The sequence below is a fragment of the Rhizophagus irregularis genome, chromosome 25 (assembly GCF_026210795.1).
Source record: "Rhizophagus irregularis chromosome 25, complete sequence".
NCBI lineage: Eukaryota > Fungi > Glomeromycota > Glomeromycetes > Glomerales > Glomeraceae > Rhizophagus > Rhizophagus irregularis.
The window spans coordinates 378,788-403,880 of NC_089453.1; the positions used below are offsets into that span (position 1 = coordinate 378,788).

General features: G+C 28.6%; 7 protein-coding genes across 7 annotated transcripts; 1 reads left to right on the forward strand and 6 right to left on the reverse strand.

Moving 5' to 3' along the window:
• The first annotated feature begins 93 nt into the window (after nt 1-93).
• Nucleotides 94-3,414, forward strand: OCT59_016548 (uncharacterized protein). Its single transcript, XM_025313107.2, has 17 exons — nt 94-226; nt 289-393; nt 467-544; nt 622-686; nt 775-934; nt 1,031-1,111; nt 1,198-1,262; nt 1,336-1,486; nt 1,561-1,641; nt 1,713-1,777; nt 1,858-2,020; nt 2,088-2,180; nt 2,257-2,324; nt 2,402-2,708; nt 2,779-2,850; nt 2,921-2,982; nt 3,070-3,414. Exons 1-17 carry the CDS (start codon nt 103-105, stop codon nt 3,298-3,300), a joined length of 1,971 nt encoding a protein of 656 aa, XP_025188136.1. The 5' UTR covers nt 94-102; the 3' UTR covers nt 3,301-3,414.
• A 4,368-nt stretch (nt 3,415-7,782) lies between these two features.
• OCT59_016549 (uncharacterized protein) lies at nt 7,783-9,003 on the reverse strand (the record flags this gene model as incomplete). Its single annotated transcript, XM_066145771.1, has 4 exons — nt 7,783-8,235; nt 8,318-8,375; nt 8,449-8,752; nt 8,874-9,003. 4 exons carry the CDS (start codon nt 9,001-9,003, stop codon nt 7,954-7,956), a joined length of 774 nt encoding a protein of 257 aa, XP_066003521.1. The 3' UTR covers nt 7,783-7,953.
• A 791-nt stretch (nt 9,004-9,794) lies between these two features.
• OCT59_016550 (uncharacterized protein) lies at nt 9,795-10,341 on the reverse strand (the record flags this gene model as incomplete). The annotated part of the gene is made up of 2 exons (XM_066145773.1): nt 9,795-10,004; nt 10,180-10,341. 2 exons carry the CDS (start codon nt 10,339-10,341, stop codon nt 9,795-9,797), a joined length of 372 nt encoding a protein of 123 aa, XP_066003522.1.
• Nucleotides 10,342-11,638: 1,297 nt separating this feature from the next.
• OCT59_016551 (uncharacterized protein) lies at nt 11,639-12,666 on the reverse strand (the record flags this gene model as incomplete). Its single annotated transcript, XM_066145774.1, has 4 exons — nt 11,639-11,926; nt 12,009-12,066; nt 12,130-12,436; nt 12,537-12,666. The coding sequence occupies 4 exons, from the start codon at nt 12,664-12,666 to the stop codon at nt 11,639-11,641; spliced, it is 783 nt and encodes a 260-aa protein (XP_066003523.1).
• Nucleotides 12,667-14,888: 2,222 nt separating this feature from the next.
• On the reverse strand, nt 14,889-16,414 carry OCT59_016552 (uncharacterized protein; the record flags this gene model as incomplete). The annotated part of the gene is made up of 6 exons (XM_025324060.2): nt 14,889-15,305; nt 15,387-15,729; nt 15,796-15,968; nt 16,039-16,108; nt 16,168-16,347; nt 16,412-16,414. The coding sequence occupies 6 exons, from the start codon at nt 16,412-16,414 to the stop codon at nt 15,259-15,261; spliced, it is 816 nt and encodes a 271-aa protein (XP_025188132.2). The 3' UTR covers nt 14,889-15,258.
• Nucleotides 16,415-20,407: 3,993 nt separating this feature from the next.
• OCT59_016553 (uncharacterized protein) lies at nt 20,408-20,962 on the reverse strand (the record flags this gene model as incomplete). Its single annotated transcript, XM_066145775.1, has 1 exon — nt 20,408-20,962. The coding sequence occupies one exon, from the start codon at nt 20,960-20,962 to the stop codon at nt 20,408-20,410; it is 555 nt and encodes a 184-aa protein (XP_066003524.1).
• A 1,738-nt stretch (nt 20,963-22,700) lies between these two features.
• On the reverse strand, nt 22,701-24,624 carry OCT59_016554 (uncharacterized protein; the record flags this gene model as incomplete). Its single annotated transcript, XM_066145776.1, has 6 exons — nt 22,701-22,838; nt 22,921-23,136; nt 23,220-23,287; nt 23,451-23,692; nt 24,227-24,250; nt 24,320-24,624. 6 exons carry the CDS (start codon nt 24,622-24,624, stop codon nt 22,701-22,703), a joined length of 993 nt encoding a protein of 330 aa, XP_066003525.1.
• Nucleotides 24,625-25,093: the final 469 nt, after the last annotated feature.

The window sequence follows — 25,093 nt, forward strand, 5'->3', positions numbered from 1 at the left end:
TATCAATTAAGGCAATGATCACTGGATCTGCGCTATCATTTTTGTTAATAAATTTTAAAATAAATTTGCGATAGATAGATCAAAATTTTATATAAAATAAAAATGGCTCAAATTGAAAGTTCAAATTGCATGAAAGGCATAACTCTCGTTCACGTTGGAAAACGAAATTTTCGTGTTCCGACCGCCTCACTTCCTGCTAGTTTTTCCTCAAAAAAAGATGTTTATGGTAAACGTTTTAATATTAATTGAAAGTAGACCGTTTGTTAATAATAAAATGTTATTTGCTAGTTCGCACACATAATAAAGATGATAATAATAAAGCTGAATCAGCTAACGAAGAAGAAATAACACTTAAACTTGATATTTCACGGCGTTTTTATGGATTAATTATTGGTAAATTTGATTTTTTTTTTAATTCTTTCGTTTGATTTTTTTTTTGTTTTAATAAAATTATGGATTTTAATAGGAAGAGGAGGATATAATATAAAACAACTTAGAGAGGAAACTAAAGCTAAAATATTTGTTAATTATGATGGTCCTGTTGGTAAGTACATAACAATCAACATTTTTTTTTTGCAAAAAAAGGGAACAATTAAATTCATTTGTTTAATGGATTCATAGTTATTATCGGTACAAAAGACAGAGTTGAGATAGCTAAAAAACGAATTGAAGATACTATTGCTCAAGTAAGTAGTTTCTAATATATATTTGTATAATATATCTGTATGATTATATTTTGATAAGATATTTAAGATAAAATGATACGTTTTCTAGCAAAATAATAATAATACAGAAAATGAGAAATCTATTAATGATACGAAAATTGAAGATAAAAAGAAGGATGATGATGAATCAATTAAAGAATCGATTAAAGATAATGAGGATTTCACGTTCAAACTTTATGTTCCAACACATTTACATGGACCAATTATTGGTAAGTTGGATATCTTAATTTTTTCACTATTCTTTTTTTTTTATTGAAGAAAAAAATTCGGGTTATTATAATAATTTAATTCACGAATTTTTATAGGAAAGGGAGGAAGTGTCGTGCAACAGATTATGGCTGAGACCAATACTAAAATTATAGTTCAAAGATATGAAAAACTTGCCGGTAAGTATACAATCATTATTCGAGATGTAATTTTATATAATCATTTAATAACGTAATATATATATGTGTTTTTTAATAAATAATAGTTATTAGCGGCGCAAAAGATGGGGTTGAGATGGCTAGAAAACGAATTGAAAATATTATTGAATCGGTGAGAAACTTTTAATATATACATTTTAATATGTACGTATAAATATTTATTAAATATTTAATACATTCTTTAGCAATATAAAACAGCAAATGAGAAATCTGATGAAACGAAAATTGAAGATAAAAATAAAGATGATGGTGAATCAATTAAAGAATCGATTAAAGATAACGAGGAAATCACACACAAATTTAACATTCTAGGACGTTTCCATGGAGCAATCATTGGTAAGTTTGATACATTTTAAATAATATTTCTTGAAACGAGACAATTGGGTTTATCATATCACGAAATTTTATAGGAAAGGGAGGGAATACCGTGAAACAGATTATGACCGAAACTAATACTAGAATTATAGTTCAAAGATATGAAAATCTTGCCAGTAAGTATACAATCATTATTTGAGATGTAGTCATTTAATAACGTAATATATATATATTTAATAAATAATAGCTATTAGAGGCACAAAAGATGGGGTTGGGATGGCTATAAAACGAATTGAAGATATTATTGAATCGGTAATCAATTTTAGATATGTATAAATATTTCAATAACTAAAATTTTTAATTCCTAATTCTCTCTTGATCATATTTATCAGTATAATAATGCAGGAAATGCTAATAATAGTACAGAAATAGGAGATAACAAGAAAGAAAATATTGAATCAATTAGAGAATCAGTTATAAATAAGAAAGAAGTACATGAAGGATACTTTACAGATAGACTTGATGTTCCACAACCCTTACATAGGCTCATTATTGGTACTTAATAAAATTTTTCTATATAAGCTATTTTTATTATAATAATTTAATTTAAGAAATTTTATAGGAAGGGGAGGGGGTACCGTGAAACAGATTATGGCCGAAACTAAAACCAATATTATAATTCCAAAAGATGAAAATCTTGTTAGTAATCTTGTTAGTAAGTATATAATATCAATATTTGAGATGTAATTTTATATAATCATCCAATAACATACATTTTTCAAAAATAATAGCTATTAGCGGCACAAAAGTAGGAATTGAGAGAGCTAAAAAACAAATCAAAAACATAATCGAATCAGATGTAACTTTTAATTTCATATAATTTTGTTGTTTTGATTACAAATTTTAACTCTCTCTTTTTTTCCTTCTTAAATTTAGTCAATTTTTATATTACCACCAACACATTTTATTTCTATACCACTTACCGATACTCATCTTCAACGCAAAGTAGAAGATTTTAAATCAAATGTTCTTGAACTTAATCTTCAAGGTGTAGATAAATCTATACTTATAAATTCTCACACGTTACATATTACAATTGGAACTTTACATTTGTATAGAAAAGAAGATATTGAAGGAGCAGTGAGATTACTTAAAAGTTTATCAAAAACAATTGATGGAATAATAGGAACACGAACTTTAGTTTCTACATTATCTGGATTAGCAGTAATGGAGAATGATATAGGTGTGGTAAAAATGTTTCTATTAGAAGTTTTTTATAATATTATTAATTATTTGTGTCCTTATTATTTTAGTAAAATCGCATGTCTTGTACGCCAAAGTTGAGGAACCGGAAGGACAAAATAGTACCCTTAAAAAGTTAGGAGGTAAATATTCTCTTTCGACTTCATATTACTAAACAGAAGATAACAAAGAACAATATTCAATGTTTTATAGAATATTTAATAGAAGAGTTTGCGGCAGAAGGTTATTTAAAGAAAGAAAATCGACCATTAAAGGTGAGTCATCCCCTGTTAATTTTATTTATGTGAATTACGGTAGTAACAATTATGCTAATTCTTCCAAAAATTTCCTATATAAATTAGTTGCACGTTACTCTTATCAATACTAGACATAGAAATGAACATTCAGCATCTAGTAATAATGACAAACATGGGGAATCCAATAGATATCCCTTTAACGCTGGTCCTATTCTTAATAAATTCGGCGGTATAGAATTTGGGAATAATAGACTTGAAAGTATACATATATCAAAAATTGGTGAATATGATGAGAATGGAAGACATCGTAGCGAGGGTGGTATTAAATTGCCTTAATAGTACAATATTCGTTTATAGTATTTATTAAATTAGTATTAGGGTAATGACATAATATTAATTTTGTTAGCCGGTAATATTTCTTTCATCCAATAACATTTAAGTACTGTGCATATATAATAATTTTGATTACATAATTTCTATTACATGATTTAATATCTGACACTACCCTTAAAACATTTGAAACATTAAAAGATCTAATAATAGTGGAGTTGCCTTGAGAATTCAAGAAATCAAAGATACTTTCAGCTATTCAAACCTAGTGTGTCCGTCATCTGAATCCGAATCTGTTTTAGCTGATGTGATTATCTGTAACGGATAATCCGTAAATTTCTAAAAAAAAGAAGTTTTAGTTATTATGAATAGGAAATATGGTTAGTTAGGATGGTACAAATTAAACGGATAAATACAGATAATCCGTTAAACTGATAATTACCCAACACACTACTCAAACCAAAAAAAATAGGTGAAGGTAAGGCATCGGCTTTTCTGATAAGTGCGAGATGAGAAAATATTTATACATACAGTACATGATCAGTATAATCAGTATAATGATAGTTAAAGGATCTTAAGTTTTTCTTTAAAATGCTAATGTTTGTATAAAGAAAAAGAAAAAATATTATTAATCACAGTTAGCAGCCATGTATAATAAGTATTAATTATTAATATAAAGCCTATTTTTAATTTAACTTTAATATTTTTAGTAAATATAATAAATAAAAACTTACCATAACTGCTGAATAATTCTTATTAGTATTATACCAGATTGTTTAATGTCTATATATATGTAAATATTATTAACAACAACCATTATTTTAGAACTTATTAAATACTATTTATTTACAATTTATATATAAGTAAATCTTCAATGACTTTAAAAAAATATATATAATAATTTTAGCAGATTAATTTAAATTTAAATTTCTATATTTATTACAATTTATTTAATTATTTAAATATCTAATTTTTTTATAAATAATTAAATATTATTTTTTCTATACATTAAAATTAAAAATTGATTCAATTATTTTAATTTATTTATTATTTTCTTAAACTAATATATACATGATTTTTTTAATAAATTTTTTAACAATTTTATCTAAATTAAATTATTATTTATATTAAATTTTTTTTGATTTTTATTAAACTAATTTATAAAATATATTTTAACTTTAAATTAATATTATTTCCTATTCCTTTTAAAATAAAATATTTGAATAATTAAATCAACTTAATTCTTTTGATTTTGTACTATTTATTACTAGTAATAATTTAAAAATATATAATTTTAATAGTAAAGAGTATTTAACAATTACTTAAAGAAGAAAATATTTGTGATTTTATTAATATTATTTTAAATAATATAATTTTATATATGTAATTTTATATTATATAACTATTGTTCCTGATATTATACCCTCTGTTTTTACATAATACAGCCATTTTATAAAAGAAAAAAATTATTAATAATGTGTTTAAATATTATCTAGTAATAAAAGAAAATACATATTAATAACCAATTCCTTCTTCAAAATTAGTAAAATAATTATATTAACAAGTGAAAAAAGTTAAAATACCTGAATTAAGAAATTTGAAACAGTTGCCAAAGTTGTCAAATTCAGTAAATTCTCTAATAAGTTAAATTACTAGCATTAACTCTAGAGTTATTCTCTCTTAGTAAAATAAAAAATACACCTTATCTTTTAAATCAGATAATCCAAAAAATGGACAGTTCAAAGATTATCAAAATTTTTCCAATTGTCTAAGAAAGTTGAAGAAATTATCACAGTGACTTTTCAAGAACCCTAAATATGATCTTATTATCCTATTGTTTTCAAGATAAGAGCTGGAAAGGTTAAAAGATTATTAAATTACAAGTCAAAATACAGTTTATAAGAATTATCTTTTTGACCAATATTTAAATTAATGAAAAAAAACTGATAAGTGATATATGGAATGGGTCCAAGAATCTCTTGTAGATTGTATGATTTAGACCAAGTTTCAAATCTATTCTTTATCATATTAACAAAATCATTTTGCCAAATGTAAGATATTCTTTTGTTTAGTAAATAACTCAACTTTTTTTATCAGTACCTAATTGACATATATGCGTTTTAAATGAAGTATATTGTTCACGATACATGTAGGTGTTACAAATAATATGGGCGATGTAATTTAAAAAGTCTATGAATACATTAGCATTATTAGGCATTGTCTTTAAGAAATTCTTAGATTTATTAACTGTGGCATCAAGAATGAAAGGAGATTGATGATTAGGCTATACCAATCTTATTAGATATGGGGCGCATTTAATTCACCAACGATTACTTCACTGACAATCATTTCACTGACAAACGTTTAAAGACCCCTTCCATTTCTTGTGAATTAAATTTAGAACCCGGTAGAGTTGAGTGCTGAAAGTATACATGTTTGGATTCCGAAACTCAGTTTTGGTATTAAGTTTTATTTCCGAAATCCCAAACCCGAAATTAATGCCAAAATACGCCGAAATCTCAAACCTATGCCGAAATCCTAAACATTAAAAGCATTTATAACTTTGGCATATGTCACAAGTTTTGGCATATATTGGGATTTCGGGAGATTTTGGCATATATTTCGGTTTTTGGCATTAGTTTCGGGTTTGAGCTTTCGCCATTAGTTTCGGGTGATATACATCGAAAGTCGAATATAAGGCAAATGAATTTCGGTACCAAGTCTAAAGTTGGTGACTTAATGATAGTAAGAAACGATGAGCAAAAAGACCAGCTTTTTCGATCTGGCTTTGGCGTACGAGTGATGTACCGATGAGTAGTATACACCAAAATAGTCCACTAAGTACCACAATAAATCATTTAAATACAGACAAGATTTTTAAACTTGATTAAATTTAAAACATTATCTCTAAATAAGATAATACTTTTTAATAGTGTCGATTGCTTTTCCACTTTCTTTCCCGCAACTACTTCCTCGTTATGAATTATATTGATATTGCAAGAAATTTATTTGGAGCTTCAGATGGACATATTAAAAGATGTAACAAAATAATCGGAAAAATCTTGGAAAGTTTAGATGATTATCAACCAAAGCGAGACAAGGTTATTTTTTATTTTAAAAAAATTATTAATGTAGGGTGTTTAAAAAAAATGCTAATGTGAATTTTTTTTTGAAAACAATAGTAAGAATTGGGATATCTTCAATGGCCTCCAATGGAATTATAATTATAAGTCTCAAAATTTCAAATTCTTAAAAAATTTCAAAAAAAAATGAGTATCTATTTATATATACAATAACTATAAGTTTTAATATTTGAGTTGTTAATCTTGTAGTAATTTAGTTTTGAGAATTACTTTCTATTTTGTAAATCATTTTTAATTGAGAAATGAAATATCAATTTTTATTATATTTTCTTTAAAATAAAAAAATAAAAGTTTGTAAATATTATTTTCTTTAATGATAAGCTGTTGTGTTCTTTCGAGTGATGTAATGTATTGGAACTGTGAAACGGTACTGATATCAGATAATCTATAAACTAATTATATCAAATATTAAAGATCGGTGATCTTTGCTTGTGATATTAACTGTATCGAGCATACTGATAGTCGTAATTTTGAACTTCCATTTCCAGCAAAAGATGATTAATGTTACATAACCTTATTATCGTTATGTATTTATACCAAAAAAAAAACTTTGTCAAGGACGATTCTTACAAACCAAATCCACAAAAATATTTTTAGTAATATAATTCTTAATATTATTAATAAATAATATTTCATCTATGAAAAGATGCCATTAGATTTAGTAGTTATTATATTTGATTAATTATAGGGTGATATCGGAATTGTTCTAACTTAAATTATTTATAATAAATAAAGGACATCTAATACCCTGCTTGAAGACTCATTATCATCCCTATGCTCTAGGACCTGGCCAATTATTCGTCTATTAGATATAAATGTGTGAGCTATTGATTTAACGTTATATATCATGTCAATCCCTTAAGAAAGGCGAAACTATCGGTAATTGCAAACAATCTTGACTTTACGCATTGAACCTCATTCTTGAAATTATATAGCTACTATATTGTGAAAAATACGGGTGTAATAACTTTGAATATTAAGCCATAAATTTTACTGACAGTTCAGAATGTACGATTTTTATTTGCATCATGATGAGATCGAAATTTAGACGGAAATACAGACGGTAAAATCGATTATTAAAGTAATTATTATGAACATTATAGTCCCTTCTTTGGTTTATAATTCTAGCAAAAGCATAACAAGCTATACTAATGCTATTAAATTCTTACAGAATTATATAGTAAAGATAACAAATAGTGCAAATGATACGAGAAAGAATTATAAAATCTTCTTTATATTAACTGTTTTGGTTTCTCTATAATAATTTACAAATTTTGATGTTTATTTTAATTTATTTAACAAGAATTCTTTAGTTTACCTAAATTTTAAGTGCATATACACTTTTAAGATATCAATTTTACGACAATGTATTTATGGAATTGAGATTACATTGAAACTTAAAATATTATTTTATACACCGAAGGGAAGGATTAAAAATATATTTCTAAGAGGTAGAAAATGAATGCCTCTTTAACGATCCATGCGTTAATGTCAAAAGTCTCCTCCTAAAAAATTATTATTTTCCACTAGATATAACTTGGTGATCAGAAGTTCTATCATAAGCTCTATTCTGTTTCTGTCTTTTCTTATATGATCTAATTAAATAAAATCCTGTAACAAATATAAGAATACTACCAAGGGAAGCACCTATGCCTACACCAACTATGATAGCAACAGGATTAGATTTAGTATCCTTAGTATTTGATTGATCGGATGATGTAATCGATGATGTAGGGGGAACAGATGATACAGGTGTTACAGGTGGTACAGACGATACAGGAATCGAAATGGTTTTATTCTGAATTTAAATTGGTAAAAGAAAATAAATTTTATTAGTTTGGATAAAAAAAGAAGCACATAAATGTGGAGCTATATCTTACCAAATAATCACTTGTCACTTCATCAGCAGATAAGCGCCAGTTAAAATAACGAAAATTACTATTTGTAATAAAAGTAAATGATTAATATATACTTTGAAATTCTGTCAATAATAAAAGTGACCATTTAATACCTAATCTGGCCAGTAATCCCGGTGTATAAATCATTTCCTATATATAACGGTCCAGCGTTGAATATGACTTGTTCCATCGGTTGGATACTATGAAAACCAGCCCATTCGCCATCTAAGTAGAAATCCAATCTCTTTTCGGAATCGGACAGCGTGTAAGCTAAATGATACCACTTGTTTAGAAGGAGCCCGTTACCTATATCTTCAATTCCTACATTCAAATTGTAGCTTGACGAGAAGCGAGCGCGTGGTACTGATTTGGTCGGTGACAACCAGAGCGAGGGCGTACGAACCAGAATTTTTCCGCCTTAAATGTACATTTAATTTTTTTTTGAGACTTCGATATAAAATTTAACGACAAATCAATTTTCATTTTTATGCAAAATTGTACTAAGTACAATAGTAAGCGTGTAAGCCACTAGCTATACCTTTGTGAAAAACACAAGCCCACTTGGTATCATGACTTATAATATTAAGTCGTAGCGTTATCGAGACCTCATTTGTCACCTCCGGCAACTCATTATGTTGTACTATCTTACTGTCATTAGCAGTCAACATAATGGGACTCGAAATAAGCTCATTGGACGCTCTTGAAATCCCAGCAACTTGCTGTATTTTTTGAGAAAAAACAAACAGTATACCTATTATTAAATAATTCAGTTTATGCATTTAAATTAGCTTAAAATCCTAACCAGTGTGGCATCTCCTTTTATGTTAAAATAATAAAAGTAAATAAACACGTGATGTTTACATTTAGGGGTGTTTCAAAATCTGTACAAATCCAACAAGATCTCTAAAATTGACTAGTTCATTCTAACGATTATTATTATTATTATTGTAGTACCGCTTCAATAGAAGATTTGAATTCTAATAAAAGTTTGTGAAACACACTCAGCCGCGCCTACAAAAAATTTCCTTGCTATATTTTTTGATTTAACAATAGATTCTTAAATTTCTAATTGAAATTATTAGAAATCAATGATGCTACGGGTATTTTAGTATACCGACCATGAATTGTCTGATAGAAACCACTGACGATATTTAAAAATGCAATGCGGAAAAACTAATTAATAAAGAGAAATGCTTTAGTTCGAAATTGAAATGTAACTTTAAAAAAAAATTATTTCAATAGATAAAATGATAATTTAATTTCGCGAGTTAGCGAGACACTGAATATGTACCTATATAGTAAATTATAAATTATTATATTTTTACTTCGAATAACATAGATTTTCTCTATAAAAAGTTGCTTACAATTTTAATATATTAAATATTTGTTAGTAAGACATATATGCTTTAGGATATCACTTTTTTTCATTCAGGTAGCAACGTCAAGATTACAGTGGAATTTAAATTTTATTTAGAGTAACTTCATGTCCAGGAGATTCTTCTGTAACTTCAGGTCTATAATCTCTATTCTGTTGCTTTTTCTTATATGATTTAAAGATATAAAATCCGATAAGAATACTGCAAAGAGAAGCACCTACAACTATGTCAGCCATGATAGGAATATTATTAGTTGGTGTAGTAGATTTAACAGATGTAATTGAACTGTCGTTCTAAATTCAAGTTATTGAAAGAAGGTAAAGAATGTAAATTGAATAAGAGAAGCTCATAAACATGAAATTATGTAATCATATCGCAACCTCATCAGCAGATAAACGCCAGTTAAAATAGCTAATAATAATGGAAGTGACCATTTAATACTTTTATAACTTCATTATTATGTCAAACCATACCTAATCTGGCCATTGAGCCCATTATACAAGTTGCAACGTTGAATGCTAATTGCTTCGTTGGCTGGAACGCTGGATGCTCCGAAATCCGGCCCATTGGCCATCCATATAAAAATCCGGTCTCTTTTCGGAATATAGCGTGTAAGCTAAGTGATGCCATCGGTTAAAGGGGAGCCCATTACCGACCGAATGAATTCCTTCATTATAAGAATCGTTTAGCGGGAAGCGGGATGCGGTGCTGTTTTGGACGGTGTCAGCCAGAGTGAAGGCGTACGAACTATATTTTGGTCGCCTTAAAGAAAATATATTTTGACAACATGTATGAGTTTATAAACAAATTTACAACCGATTTCACTTTTCAAAGAAACTCGTAAATAGTGGTTATACTTTTGTGAAAAACACAAGCAAACGTGGGGTCATGAAACGTAATATTAAGTCGTAGCGTTATTGAAACTTCGTTTGTCACTTCTGGAAAATCAGTACTCTATTGTCATTACCAATCAGTGTAATGGGACTGAATAAGTTCATTAGACGCTCTCGATTTGCTTTCATTAGAATTATTTATAAATTATTAACCAAATGCACTCTTTTATGCTAAAAGTAGACACGCGCGGTTACATAACAGATTTGCTGCCTAATAAAGTCAAATAAGACCTCCTGAAACGGACTATGAGGCGTTCATTCTAAACCGATATTACTGCGCCTATGGATTATTATATTTACATTTAATTCTAACAATGATCTAGGTTACACGAAACAAGTATAATATAAACTTATTGTTTTATTGTATTTATATCACATCAATGACAAAATACCTTTCTAGGTGCATAATATAAGTGAATTTCTTCGGCAGTTGTTTAAACTTAGTTTCATTTTTACTAAGAAATTATATTTTCCTTACACCTATATATCAATTCTCTGTTACTAACCGAATATTGTCAAAGTTAATTTATTACAATTCGCATTTTGAGGTAACATTAGATCATAAATTTATTTGTATCCAATATTTTAAAGATAAGTAATAATATATTATGATATGAAGTTTTTTTTCGGATACCGATGTTTGTTTTAAAATTAATGTTAAAAATGAGTTATATTTATTCATAAGGTTATTTATTCTCGATTTTAATTGAATAAATTGGTACAATTGCAAATCCTGTTTTTAACATTTAATTTTTTAATACACTGTATTTAAAGGGTCTAGATCATAATTTAAAGTTCCATTTTATGATGTGGAATTTATTTGGTTATTTGTCATATCGCGTCAATCAGAAAAAAATTTCACAATTTCACCTAATTGGTTCTGTATAATACAGTATATACTTCGTGCGTGCGTGCTTTAAGATATCGTTTTTTCAGTTTACACTGAAACTTATAACATCTTTAATGTACAATATGTCGTGACCACACGTAAATGAAAAATTTACAACTGTTATAAATTTCTTCTTCTCAAAATATTAATTTTTTTTTATGCTCCGAACTTTTCCAGTAGATATAACTTCATGTCCAGAAGATTCTTCCGTAACTTCGGGTCCATATTTTCCATGCTGTTGTTTTTTCCTATATAATTTAAATATATATAATCCGGCAATAGCTAAAAGAATGGTGACAAGAGACGCGCCTATGCCTATACCAGCCATGATAGCAGTATTATTAGTTTCTGTTTTAAGTTGAGTAGATGGATCAGACGTTGTAGTTGTAATTGGCTGCATGGGTGATCCAGGTGATATGATCGAACTATTATTCTAAATTTAAAAATTGAAGAAATAAAGGACTTCAATTGAATAATAAAAAGCTCACAAACGTAAAACTAGGAAAGCATCTTACCGAAAAATCTTTTATCACTTCATCAGCAGATAACCGCCAATTAAAATAACGAAAATTACTAATAATAATAAAAAGTGGCCATTAATTCTATAATTCTGTCAACTTTATTATGACAACATACCTAATCAGTCCAGTGATCCCATTATAGAAGGTATCGTTACCGATGTATAATGGTGCATCGTTAAATACTATTTGTTCCGTCGGCTGGATGCTCTGAAATCCAACCCATTTGCCATCTATATAAAAATCCGATCTCTTCTCTGGATCAGATAGTGTGTAAGCTAAATGATACCATTTGTTCAAAAGAAGCCCGCTACCGACCGAATCAATTCCAGCATTTGAATTATCGTTTAACGAGAAACGAACATGCGGCGCTGATTTGGCTGGAGTCAGCCAGAGAGAGGGCGTACGAACTAAATCTTGTCCACCTTTAATGCATATATATTTATTTTAAGATTTAGAACAACAATCTATAAAATCAATTTCATCTTCCAAAAAACTCATAAATGACATAACGAGTGGTTATACCTTTGTGAAAAACACAAGACCAAGAAATATCACGCATTTTAATATTGAGCCATAGCGATACTGAGACCTCGTTTGTCACCTCTGGCAACTCATTATGTTGTATTATTTTGTTTTCATTAACAGTCAGCATAATGGGACTCGAAATAAGTTCATTGGACGCTCTTGAAATCCCAACGATTTGCTGTACTTGCTGACAGAAAACAAACAGTATACAGATTATTGAATAATTCAGTATGTACATTATAAGCTATTTAATATTAAGTGACAAGAAAATATAAAATAAACTATTAAATTTATAATTTAGTTTATGTCTAGAAATAGCTTTAAAAAAAAAAAATTCTAAACAGTGTAGTAAAATGCAACAAAACTCAGCAAAATTGTCCCTTTTATACCTTTTATGCTAAATAATAAATATGAGCAGTGTTAAAAATCCTAATTAAATAGCCAATAGTAATTATGATCATTTCACATTTTTTCAGTCATGCAAGATCATGCTATTATCATTGTAAGAAGTATTACTAAATTGTAAACTTATTATTAAAGGATTAATTTATTATTTAGCCATTAACAAAACCTTATATACTGTATAAATCAAACAAAACCCTTCCATGTGGTACAAACTTCCAAATATTGATATATATTGGATACTTGTATCCTAGTTTCGGACGAGTTTTGGTTTCGGATTTCGGACAGTATTGGTTTTCAAACCCCATTTTCTGAAACCGAAACCCTGGCCAAAATATATTTATTTATTTCTAAAGAGTGGTAACCAGAGTCTATTACATGAATAGCCCTGGCCAAAATCCGACTAGTCCGAAACCTAAAAATAGAAATATAATCAGATCAGGTGATCGGCTGATTGATCTAAATCCACATCTTAAATCGTAGTATAACCTCATACTTTCCTTATTTTCTTTCCTTTACCTCCCCACTATAAATACGTGCGTTATAAATCGAATTAGACAGTTTCTAAAAAAATAAAACCTGTATTTTTCTTTCGCTCCAAAAGGAGTGCTACACGTAAATACTGTAAGGTGTAGAATGATTTACACTATTCTAAATTGTTTAAGGTTTTAATGATGTAAAATATTTTATTACAAAAAGGATGTAAACGAAAAAAAGAAAATTAGTCCTCTTCATGGCGGTCTTCGGAACACTGGGTCGATGGACAGATCTTTTTCGAGATAGAAGTGTTTTGTGACAAATGATTAACTTGTCGTTTATAAGGACGTTGTTCTATGTCATCGGAGCTATATTCATACGAAATAAAAGGGTCGTAATGTACATAAAAATCTTTAAAGAGAACTTTTCTCGTCCTTTTTCCTTTTACTCTTTTATAAGCGTGAAATGTATCTTTCTTGTACCAAAATTACGTGCGGAAAGCGCAGTTTCGTCTTTATGTATCCAGGCTTGTTCATACACAGTTCGAGTACGTTCTTTCTCTTTAAATTTCTTGAAATCTTTTGATATGTAACCTCCAATTGCCTGAACCTGGAGGATAATACGTTTTTCCTGAATTCGAATATAGAATTAACGATACATAAGGCGGTAATGCTATCCAACCATCCGGAACAGGATTATTCTTAATGATGGGTAGCGGTTCGGTAGTATTCGTTAGTTTTGGAATTTGAATCAGGATTATTTGTATAATGAAAAATTTGATTGCATGTTCTAATAAATATTACGACAATACACAGCATTTAATGGCTTGTTACGCTAAATTTTTGCAGACAATTTTTTAATACTGCTTTGCAATGTGTGGTACAAATAACTCAATGATGCATATGACTTATACATAAGACTGCAATTTCACAGTATCACGTGATCGATGGCTGCGGATAATTTTTCGTAAGCATCATGTTTATGCCGCCGTTGTCAAATTACTATCTCCACTAATACCATTAAACAATTTATAAATCCTTTGTGCCTTATTCGAAACAACTCTTCTGTCATTTATTTGCAGAACGCTTTAATATTATTCATTAAGAAATCGTCAGTAACAGTGCATCGTACGCTTTATTTAAGATCAATTGATAACCGATTGGTAGGTACAAAGGATGATTTTTAGTGATTTAGAGATGATGATTATTCTTCACTATATTCAATAAAAGGAATGATTAATCCGTAACCAAAGAAATTTTGTTAGATAGTTCGCATAGCTGGATATATTTTGTGTGATAAGTGTCATCAGACATCCATATTTTTTTCGACATGGATTGATGACCGATTTCACTTTGTCACTTAGCATTTATTCACCACCTATACTGTATTTCTTGTACCATTCATCGCACTTTCTTATCCAGTTATAAAATCAGTAAACACTATTAATCCATTGTGAATGCAAATGTAATTAAGAAAGTTCGGCTATTGAGTGTAGAACTCATAGAACTCATTTATTTGAAATCACCGCTTCCCTTTTGTTAATAATGTCACTTGACATATAACATTTTTGATATTTCGCAATAAAAAATCTATTTTTTATTTTCGTTTATAAAAATAAAATGTTCGTGAAAAATTTTGACAAAAATAAATAACCCCCCTATTCAAGTGGAATATTGAAAAAGTTGTAATAATTATGAAAAAATCTATAAATAATCTAAAAATGGGACAAGGTTTATTTAATCTGGCAAACATAGATCCTCCGTTGTTCCATTTTCGCTTTTTTTGAGAGTAATAGCTGATACATCCTCGTTTTCAGGGTTAATAAAATTAAGTTCTGAAATTACTCGCTGATATCCGGTCTATTATTTGGTTCGTGTTGCCAGCATTCTAATTAAAATAAGTAAAAATAGATTGTGAAAAATATTGCAGAAAAGTATCAAATAACTTTATACTTTGTCTTACACTCACTTTCATAAAGTACGACGAATTTATTATTTGTGTCTTTAACCGGTTCTTCTCTAGCACCCTTACTAATGATATTAATGAGCGAATAGTCGCATTTCTGATTGTTAAAACTGAAAGGTGATTTTCGACTTGTTAATTCCCAGAATATTACTCCCAAGCTATATATATCAGACTTCTCAGTTAAAACACATGGGGCATTTTGGATAAGCATTTCAAGCATTTTAGAATCCACGTAAGGTATTACACCCCATATTTTAGTAGTAGTACAATCCTTTCCTTTTTCAAAAGAACGCCCAAAATCTGCTAATTTTATTGTATCTCTGTGTACTAAGATATTGTCGGGGTGCTAAAAAAATCTAATAATTAGAGGAAGTTCCGCTATGTAATTTTAAAACAATAGGAATGTACTTACAAGATCACCGTGTATGATTTCCTTATAATCATGTAACCATAAAGCCGCACTTGCAAGCTCCTTAGCAAACCTTAACTGGTCCTCCCACTTAAAAGTTATAGTTTTGTTCCTTAAATGTTCTCTTAGTGTTCCACCGTTCGCATATTCAAGAACAAGCGAATATTTTTTTTCATCTAAGAAAATTAAAACACATTAACAAAATACATAAAACATAGATACATATCCATATATATGTTATTCTACCTTCTAATTTCATAACTCCACGAAATTGAATTATATTATCATGGGAATTGGCCATATAAGTTAAACAAATCTAAAGAAATAATTTATCAATAATTTATAAATAAAACAAAAATGCCATCGATGACGAACCTCTTTGTCATCGACAAATTTTTTAATTGCACATTTTGTTAATGTATTCTTCCATTTTGCGATATAAACAGATCCTCCAGAGCCGATAATATTAAAGTTATCATGTGAGTAATATTGATCAATTATTTTTTCCTCTAATAATCTATTTAGCCTATTGAGGTAATGATCTTCGAATTGCGACTATAATGGTAGTATGGCGTTTTATTTTACCCTATATCAGGGAATTTGGCGAAAAAAAAAAAACCATTTAATAAACACGTGATCTTAATCGTGGTCTAAATTTTATCAACTGGGTTCCTGGAAGCCAAATATCAGAGAGAGTTAGTTTACATATTTTTTTATTTAAAACGAAAAACGAGTATATTTCTACTCCAAAATAAAAGCATAATGTACCTTTGTAATAAAACAATAAATGAAATGCCTAAAAGTTATTACTTCGTAACGAATTTTTTTTTAAACGCTTTTTGTACAAATCCAGGTATAATAATAGTTTTTACTGTATAGTAAGGTTAAGTAATAACCTACTATATATGCCTTAGAACTTCTCGTTATTGAAAGTAGAAGATAAATTACAACAGATGACTGAGCTCATACAAATGTAACGATTTTAACGAGAAAAAAAACGGCGGGGAAGAAGTTATTTTTCTGAACAATTACAATCACATTTCATGAACAGATTGAACAGTGTAATACCCCTGCAGAGTGCAGACAAATATGTAGAAGTGTGGGACAAAAAAAAATGAAAAATAGTCACGTGACAAAAATGATCTTATAAAATCTTGCGCAATGACAAAAACTAACGATGAAACCCTATTAAGTTTGTGGAATAATGGTATACTGTATATTGAACAAACTACACACATTTTTGTAATTTGAATGATTTTAAGTCTTTTTTTACTATATACCGAAATTAGAGAATAATTTCTCATCATTCCACCATAAATGATTCAATCATATCGGCTGATCAGAAAAGCCTCCCATAATTTTATACGCTAATGACAATAAGTAACCCATCAGTTATATAATGAACCCATCAACTGAGCTTAAATATTAATTGGCTTGATTTTTCCAATCAGCCGATATGTATTGCTAATTTTTTGTCACCATGTTATTTCTGATACTATTCGAGTGTTTTTAATTAATTAAAATTTACCAATAGCTTGCAAAGTACAAACATAATTGAAAGTTTGTGTTATTTTTTATTATTTAAGTGCATATTCAAGGCTAAATTTTTCAAAAAGTAGTAAATGTTTATGAGCCTTATTTTACATTTTAGATGATCTCTATTTTTGTTTTTCCAGTTTTTTTTTTATATCTGGCATTTGTGTAACGTAGGAAAAATCGTGTAGGTAAATTTTCTACATGTAGAAGTGAAATCTATATTTTTATAAGTAAAATTAAAAAATGTTTTCGTTATAAGGTTGGAGTTTGAGTTGGACGATCCACGTGATCTAAAGTTTACTGTATTCCTAATTAATAAATTAAATTCGATATTATTTATACACTACTTATTATGATTATATCAATATTTTAAAGACAAATACAATTTCGGATACTTATTTTAATACACAGCCTTTTTTAATAAAATGTATTTAAAGAATCAAATACTAAAGTATTTCATAATTTTACTTGTCTTATCTCTTCAATCAGAAATTTCTAGAGTTATAAAGTTTAAGAGACAATTAAAAAAATTTATTTATTAAATACATTTAGAATCCTTATAATTTCACCTAATTAGAAATGTATTAGTATATAATAAGATTAAAACGTTGCGATTCGCAATATAACTTGTTCAAGACTTGCGCTAAATGGCTACTTCTGAGCAACCAATGAAATCTATAACTTTGAGGTCTACCTACGCTTAACCATTTAAAATAATTATTTAATGATATTGTTCGTAATGATTTGGCCATAAATATATTATTAAAAACATTTCCCAAAAAAATGTTGAAGAATTGCTATTATCAAATTTTCAAGCAGAATTGTTATCAGCATATGAAGACCAAGTGACTATTCTGCGATTTCAGAAAAATTTCATATACAAACTTTTTTTATGAAGAAAATGATGATGATGTTCAATACCATTTACACTTTGGAGATGCAATTGATACTAAGAACATGAAGAAATTTTGCGATTATACGTTACCATTAAAAATATGATCATTGCTTTTATCATTATTGATTGGTTCAAAGATACTACTAATCAAATATAATTTGATGTTTCGTTATACAAATTGCAAATTACAGATAATTGGCAAAAGATATTCCCTATTAGTGTTGTTAGCCTGTTAACATTCAAAGGATCGAAAACTTAACACTTTAACGGGTTAACTGGAGTTTTATCTGAATAGAAAAGTCTTATAAAAAAAATGTGACAAGTGACAAATGATCAATTATAAAAAAATAGGTTTATATTAAAAAAAACCAATGTAAAGTTTTTTTATATACAACTTGGTGGAATTAAACTATCTTAGATTATAACACTTAAGAATAATGCTCCAAATGTATAAACTGAAAACTACTTAAGGTTTTCATTAAGGGTTTACACATAACTTAAAATATAATTAATTTTTGTTGGCAGAATTAAACTTTCTTAAATTATATCACTAAAAAATAATACTTCTAGGATATAATCTGAATACTTCTTAATAAGACAAAATACTAACTTGCTTCATAATTAAATTATAAATATAATAAATAAAATAATAGAAAAATTGAAAATTGAAAAAATTAAGAAAATTCTGTTACTTTAAAAATGTTTTGAAAAGTTGCATTCCAATATTGATTAAAATTAATTGAGGAATTTTATAATTAGACTTTGGTCTAAATTCTTGATAATTCTAATAGCTAAAAATTCATCATGAGATACATTATATATCTGTTACTTCATATGCAATGATTCCAAATCCATAAATATCACTTTTTTTAATACATTCAAACCTCCATATAATCATCTTTTTAGTTCTGCCAAATTAGTAATGATTAATTATATCTAAAATTAATTGAGGAATTTTATAATTAGACTTTGGTCTAAGTTCTTGATAATTCTAATAGCTAAAAATTCATTATGGGATACATTATAATAAGAAGAAATTCTGTACTTCATATATAATGATTCCAAATCCATAAATATCACTTTTCTTTAATACAGTCAAACCTCTATATAGTCATCTTTTTAGTTCTGCCAAATCAGTAATGATTAATTATATCTAAAATTAATTGGGGAATTTTATAATTAGACTTTGGTCTAAGTTCTTGATAATTCTAATAGCTAAAAATTCATCATGAGATACATTATATATCTGTTACTTCATATGCAATGATTCCAAATCCATAAATATCACTTTTCTTTAATACAGTCAAACCTCTATATAGTCATCTTTTTAGTTCTGCCAAATCAGTAATGATTAATTATATCTAAAATTAATTGAGGAATTTTATAATTAGACTTTGGTCTAAGTTCTTGATAATTCTAATAGCTAAAAATTCATCATGGGACACATTATGATAAGAAGACAATTCTGTACTTCATACTTCATACGAAAAAAAAAACCGATGGCCCGATTTTAGGCCATCGGTATTTTTTCCATAAGAGCATTTGTATTGCTCTTTTTCCTCGTCGGATAATAGCCGCCAAATTCTTGAAGCGGCCTTCGCGTCAATTTGGAAATGTTCCGTGTAATGATTCCAAATCCATAAATATCACTTTCTTTAATACAGTCAAACCTCCATATAATCAGCCAAAATCAGTAATGCTTTTATTATATCTAAAATTAATTGAGGAATTTTATAATTAGACTTTGATCTAATTCTTGATAATTCTAATAGCTAAAAATTCATTATGGAATACATTATAATAAGACAATTCTGTACTTCATACGAAAAAAAAAACCGATAGCGCGATTTTGGGCCATCGAAATTTTTTCCATAAGAGCGTTTGTACTGCTCTTTCTCCTCTAGCCGCCAAATTCTTGAAGCGGCCTTCGCGTCAATTTGGAAATGTTCCGTGTAATGATTCCAAATCCATAAATATCACTTTCTTGAATACAGTCAAACCTTCATATAATCATCTTTTTAATTCTGCCAAAATCAGTAATTAGCAGATTTAACTTGTCATTCCTTGAAATAGAAGATTTAGATCTTCTCCTTAAGGGAGGTAACTCCACGTAATGTCTCTTTTCCACGCTTTTATTACTATATCTAAAATTAATTGAGGTTACATCATGATGAGAAAACAATCCTATACTTTACATGTAATAATTCCAAATCCATAAATATCACTTTTTTGAATACAGTCAGACCTCCATATAATCATTTCTTTGGTTTTGCCAAAATTAGTGATTGTATATATATATTTCCATTTTTCTTTTTTCAAAATCCAAACCATCTCTATACATTCATCTTCCCAAATTGCTTTATAAGTAGTTCCGAATCCTCCCTTGGCCAAATATTCAAATGCCTCAAATTTATCATATTCAATCCATTCTAAAGCTTCATAAAAATCTTTAGCATTTAATAGTACCTCTTGAATAAACTTATCAACGACATGATTACCATTAGTCCAATTTTTGAAATTTTGTTGAAAATGGTTTGTACTACATGACTGACACCAATAATAACCACAATTAAATTTGTTAATATAAGGCTGCCTACATTCTTTACATAAACCATACTTTTTATAACGTTCTTTTAATATTAGTTTATCAATTAACAATTTTCGTTCTTCAGTTATATTATAATGATTAAAATCTTTTATTTGCTCAAATACATCATCGCTGATCCTAATTTCTTCCATATTGAATAAATTTTAATAAATAATTTATTGTAGGTTTTTATGAAAATGAAATGTGTAAAAATCACAGAAGGTACGAATAATAAGAAAGCTCACACAAAAAAAAATGAGATGGTATAACGATCAAATTTATGCTTTAAAGAGTATTTAATGATTTTTTGAAAAGCGAAAAGTTTAACCAAAAAATAAATATTCTTCGACAATTTATTAAACGAAAAAAAAATAAAATTGAATAACATGAAAAAGTAATTTTGAGAACAATGGATAAAATAAATATTTTTTTTTTGTTGTACAGTAAATCGTAATCACGTGTAAGAAAATTTTTAAATGAAATAAATGAAATAAATAAAAGAAAAGATATTCAAGCGGCATTAATTATTTTTAATTTGTCAAATCACGTGAGTAATTAATCACAATCAAATCAATAATTACGAAAGGTGAACCCCTTGAACAGTTGAACCCCTTATGAAGTGCGCGCTTTTACTTATTTTAGTTAGCATATGCTTTTACTATGTATTTTATACCCCTTAGTTGATTATCTAGCCAAGTGTCATTTAAAAAATTCGAAAATTCGACCATGACTACGTTTGCAGATATCCGTTCTATAGTGTAGCAGAAAAGTTTGACGATAATAAAAATTGTGAAGAATCGAAAAAGGAAATCGACATAATAATAATTAATTTTTTTTTGGTAAATGAGTCTTATTGGGACATGACCATTTGCGTGCTTATGGTAGTGATATCTATAGTATGTGTTACATCGTGAAGAATCAAAAAAAGTACCATTACAATCAATCATATCATTTTCGGATATAAAATTATCATTGCATAAAATAGTACATATTAATAATAATTTATTATTTTTTAGTAATAAAAACCATTAGGACATTTGCGCACTGCTCTTGGCAGAATTTATATTAACTAGCGTATTATAGAAGATTTTCATACGGTAACCCTAAGTTGAAAAAGTTACACGTGACATTAAATAAAATTAAAAGAATCGTAAACCGGCTAAATTTCGCAATTTTAAAAGTTTGAAAAACTAAAAATCTCCTCCTTGCATTGACTATGACGCGAAACTCAGTACGCTGTGACACCGTGATAAATAAAATTTTTGGTTGAGCTGGTATAGTAAACCGTAGATACATTTCCTAGCAACTTCATTTTTGAAGTCTGCCACCTGAACTGGAGAACTCACATGATATACAGATGATTCTACAACAAAAAAAAAAATAATTATGATGCGGGTTACATTTTTCATAACATTTAAAGAATAAAGTTTTCGCTGTATTATGTATACTCTTCAATGCATAAACTAATAATTTAAATACAAATATGCTACGCTACGTTCAATACTTTAATTATAACTGTATAAAGCATGAACATACTTCATTGCTTCGCAACTCTTATTATTTCATTGTTATTACCTATTTTCATTAATGTGTTTAATGTACTAGCACCATTTTCCACTCAAAACTGTCATTAAATAGGCAGCTAGTGCTGTTTTACCATCTTTCAAGTCACAAATCACGTGAATAGGAATCACATTGTTGTATTTTTCTTTCCAAAGTAGGTACGCAGCTTGTTGTTAGGACAGATATTGATTGTATACATCTTATTGCATTTATGGACGCAACAATAATTGTGAGAACGTTTAAGGTGATTATCAAACACATTATCACTTGCTGCAACAGAGAGTTCAAGGCCATAAATAGGCAAGTCTTACTCATGAATGAGAATGTTTAGACGCTGGTGACGTTGACCTTCTTCATCATACTCTCTAACCTCAGAAAGAACATGATAATCAAGATGTGGATAGGCCGTGGCTGATTGTTAGCATTGAAAGTGTATTTATGGGAAATATCTTGGATAGACATGTTCTTTATAAAATGATGTATTTCTTAGCAAATATATACAAACTATTACATTATTAACAATAAATAACTTAGAGCAACTATATACCTCAATAGTACGTGCCAACAACCATTCGGGATCAATATTAGTTGTATCAATAGGTGAAGAATGCTTAATAGTGGGTCTATGTATTCTGGAAAGCATAATATTACGAAGGATAGGTGCAGCACACTCTATTATCATCCATTCATAATTAGTATGTGGTACTTTAACAATAATTCCTTCTGCAAGGAGGAATTGCACATCTTTTTTGTTTTTTATATCCTTAAAGTGGTAAAGTGGAAAAAAACGTGAATAATAATACAATACGTCTACAATATCTGACAACAAAAGTAAATGGACTTCACCTCTAAGAGTTGCTTAGTTCCATGGTAAAGGACCTCCGTAAGGATTTCTATTTCATTCTCATTAAGGTCTTTAAGACATCGAATAATGATTTATATGTTGCTTGGTCCTTTATATATTGAGGTAACTGAATTAGAGTATGCTTTTCCCAGTCACAGAGATTTGCTTCGTTAGTGCCAACCATGAGATTAGTCGCAAAATAATAGCAGCACTGCAGCAGATGCCAACGAGACCCTTGTGTCCAAGAGTAAGAGAGTAAATATCTGCAACAATTTCATCTACATCAACATTTAGTTTATTTTCCTCAACGTATTGAGTAAAAAGATTCTTGATCTCTTCACTAGTAAAACGAGTTGTATAGAATTCTTGCCCGGCTGATAATGGTGAAATATTTCGAGAACTTGGCAGCAAAAACTCCTTAATGATCTCAGTGCCAATAAGTACTATAGAACATACACTCCTTTTCCTTAAGTTCCTTCAACATAGCTATGAAGTTATCAATGATCAACTTTTCATATAATTCAGAATCGAGACATCATCTATAATTAAAACCACATCTTTTGATTCGTTATAAGACTTGAGAAAATAAATGATGCCAAAAATTTACACCAATTTTTCAGGATGAATCTTTTTGTCAGCGCCAACAGACAGAACTTTGAGGCATACGACCGCCAGAATTCATAAATATCTTTTTTAGTTGTAATTCCGGTATTAAAGTTCAAATAATAAACTACATAACTGCTATTATCTTCAAGCCACCGTTTCAATCCCATAGCAATGGTCGTTTTGCCACTCTGGCGATGTTCAAGCAAGTAAGAGATAGAACCCATGTTGAAGGGAACAATACCCTAGCTTTTCAATAAATTCCTTAGAATCAACATAAAAGTTAACATTTGGGTCCGTAGGGTTAGAATGTGTGAAGGAACGACGGACCTACACAGAGAAAATGTTAGGGTTCTGAGAATCCTGGAACAGCGCTTAATGAACTTTGAAACTCGTGCAAACTTACTTATCTTCAAGCGTTTTCGAGTATCTTTAATATAAGAAAAAAAATGTAATATCAGATTAATAGTTGAATTTCTTACAAAATATTATGAGACACTTGCCGGTAGTAGAGATTGCAATGATGATATGAACATTCCTGTCAACAGGTTGATCAACTTTAAAATAATCAGTAAAAAGGTTCCCTGCTATCATTTTCTCGCCTCTAAGTTTGCTTCGGATTTTCTCTTCAGTATCAACATCTTTAAGCTTGTCTTTACCAACATCAACCTCCTTGAGACTTGAAATTTTAAGTGCGTTAATGTTAATTTTAAAATCATTTATGAGGACTACATCGTCAAGAACAGTCACGAATATCTCATCAGTAGTGCCGCCTAAAATAAAAGTATCTAACGAAATAGGCATTTTTGATGATATTTCTTTAGGCGATAAAATGAGCAAGTGTTCAAGTTTTAGTTTTTAAATACATCATAACTATAGATAGCTCCGAAATTGATTTCAACATAGTAAAGCCGTGTCTCGCCGGAACAATGTATGCTAAATATTCGCCAAAAAATAAACCCTGAGATTTCCCAGTGTTTCTATAGAAAAGACATTAAATTAGGTATTCTACAATAAAAAAATTCGACAAAAAATGATTTTTTATAATGGTGTGGGCTGTATATCAGGAAATAAATAAAAATGGTTTATATGCCAGTTTTCATACACATAATAGTATTTACATATATTTTTTATTTTTTGACCAAAAGTGGTTTATACAACGTATATATAAACAATTTAATTCTGATCGTGGCATTTTTTCACGGTTTCTTTTTCCTCACCTTCTCATTTCACGTTTGAAGTCTAAAGAATGTCATATAATTGGCTAAAATTT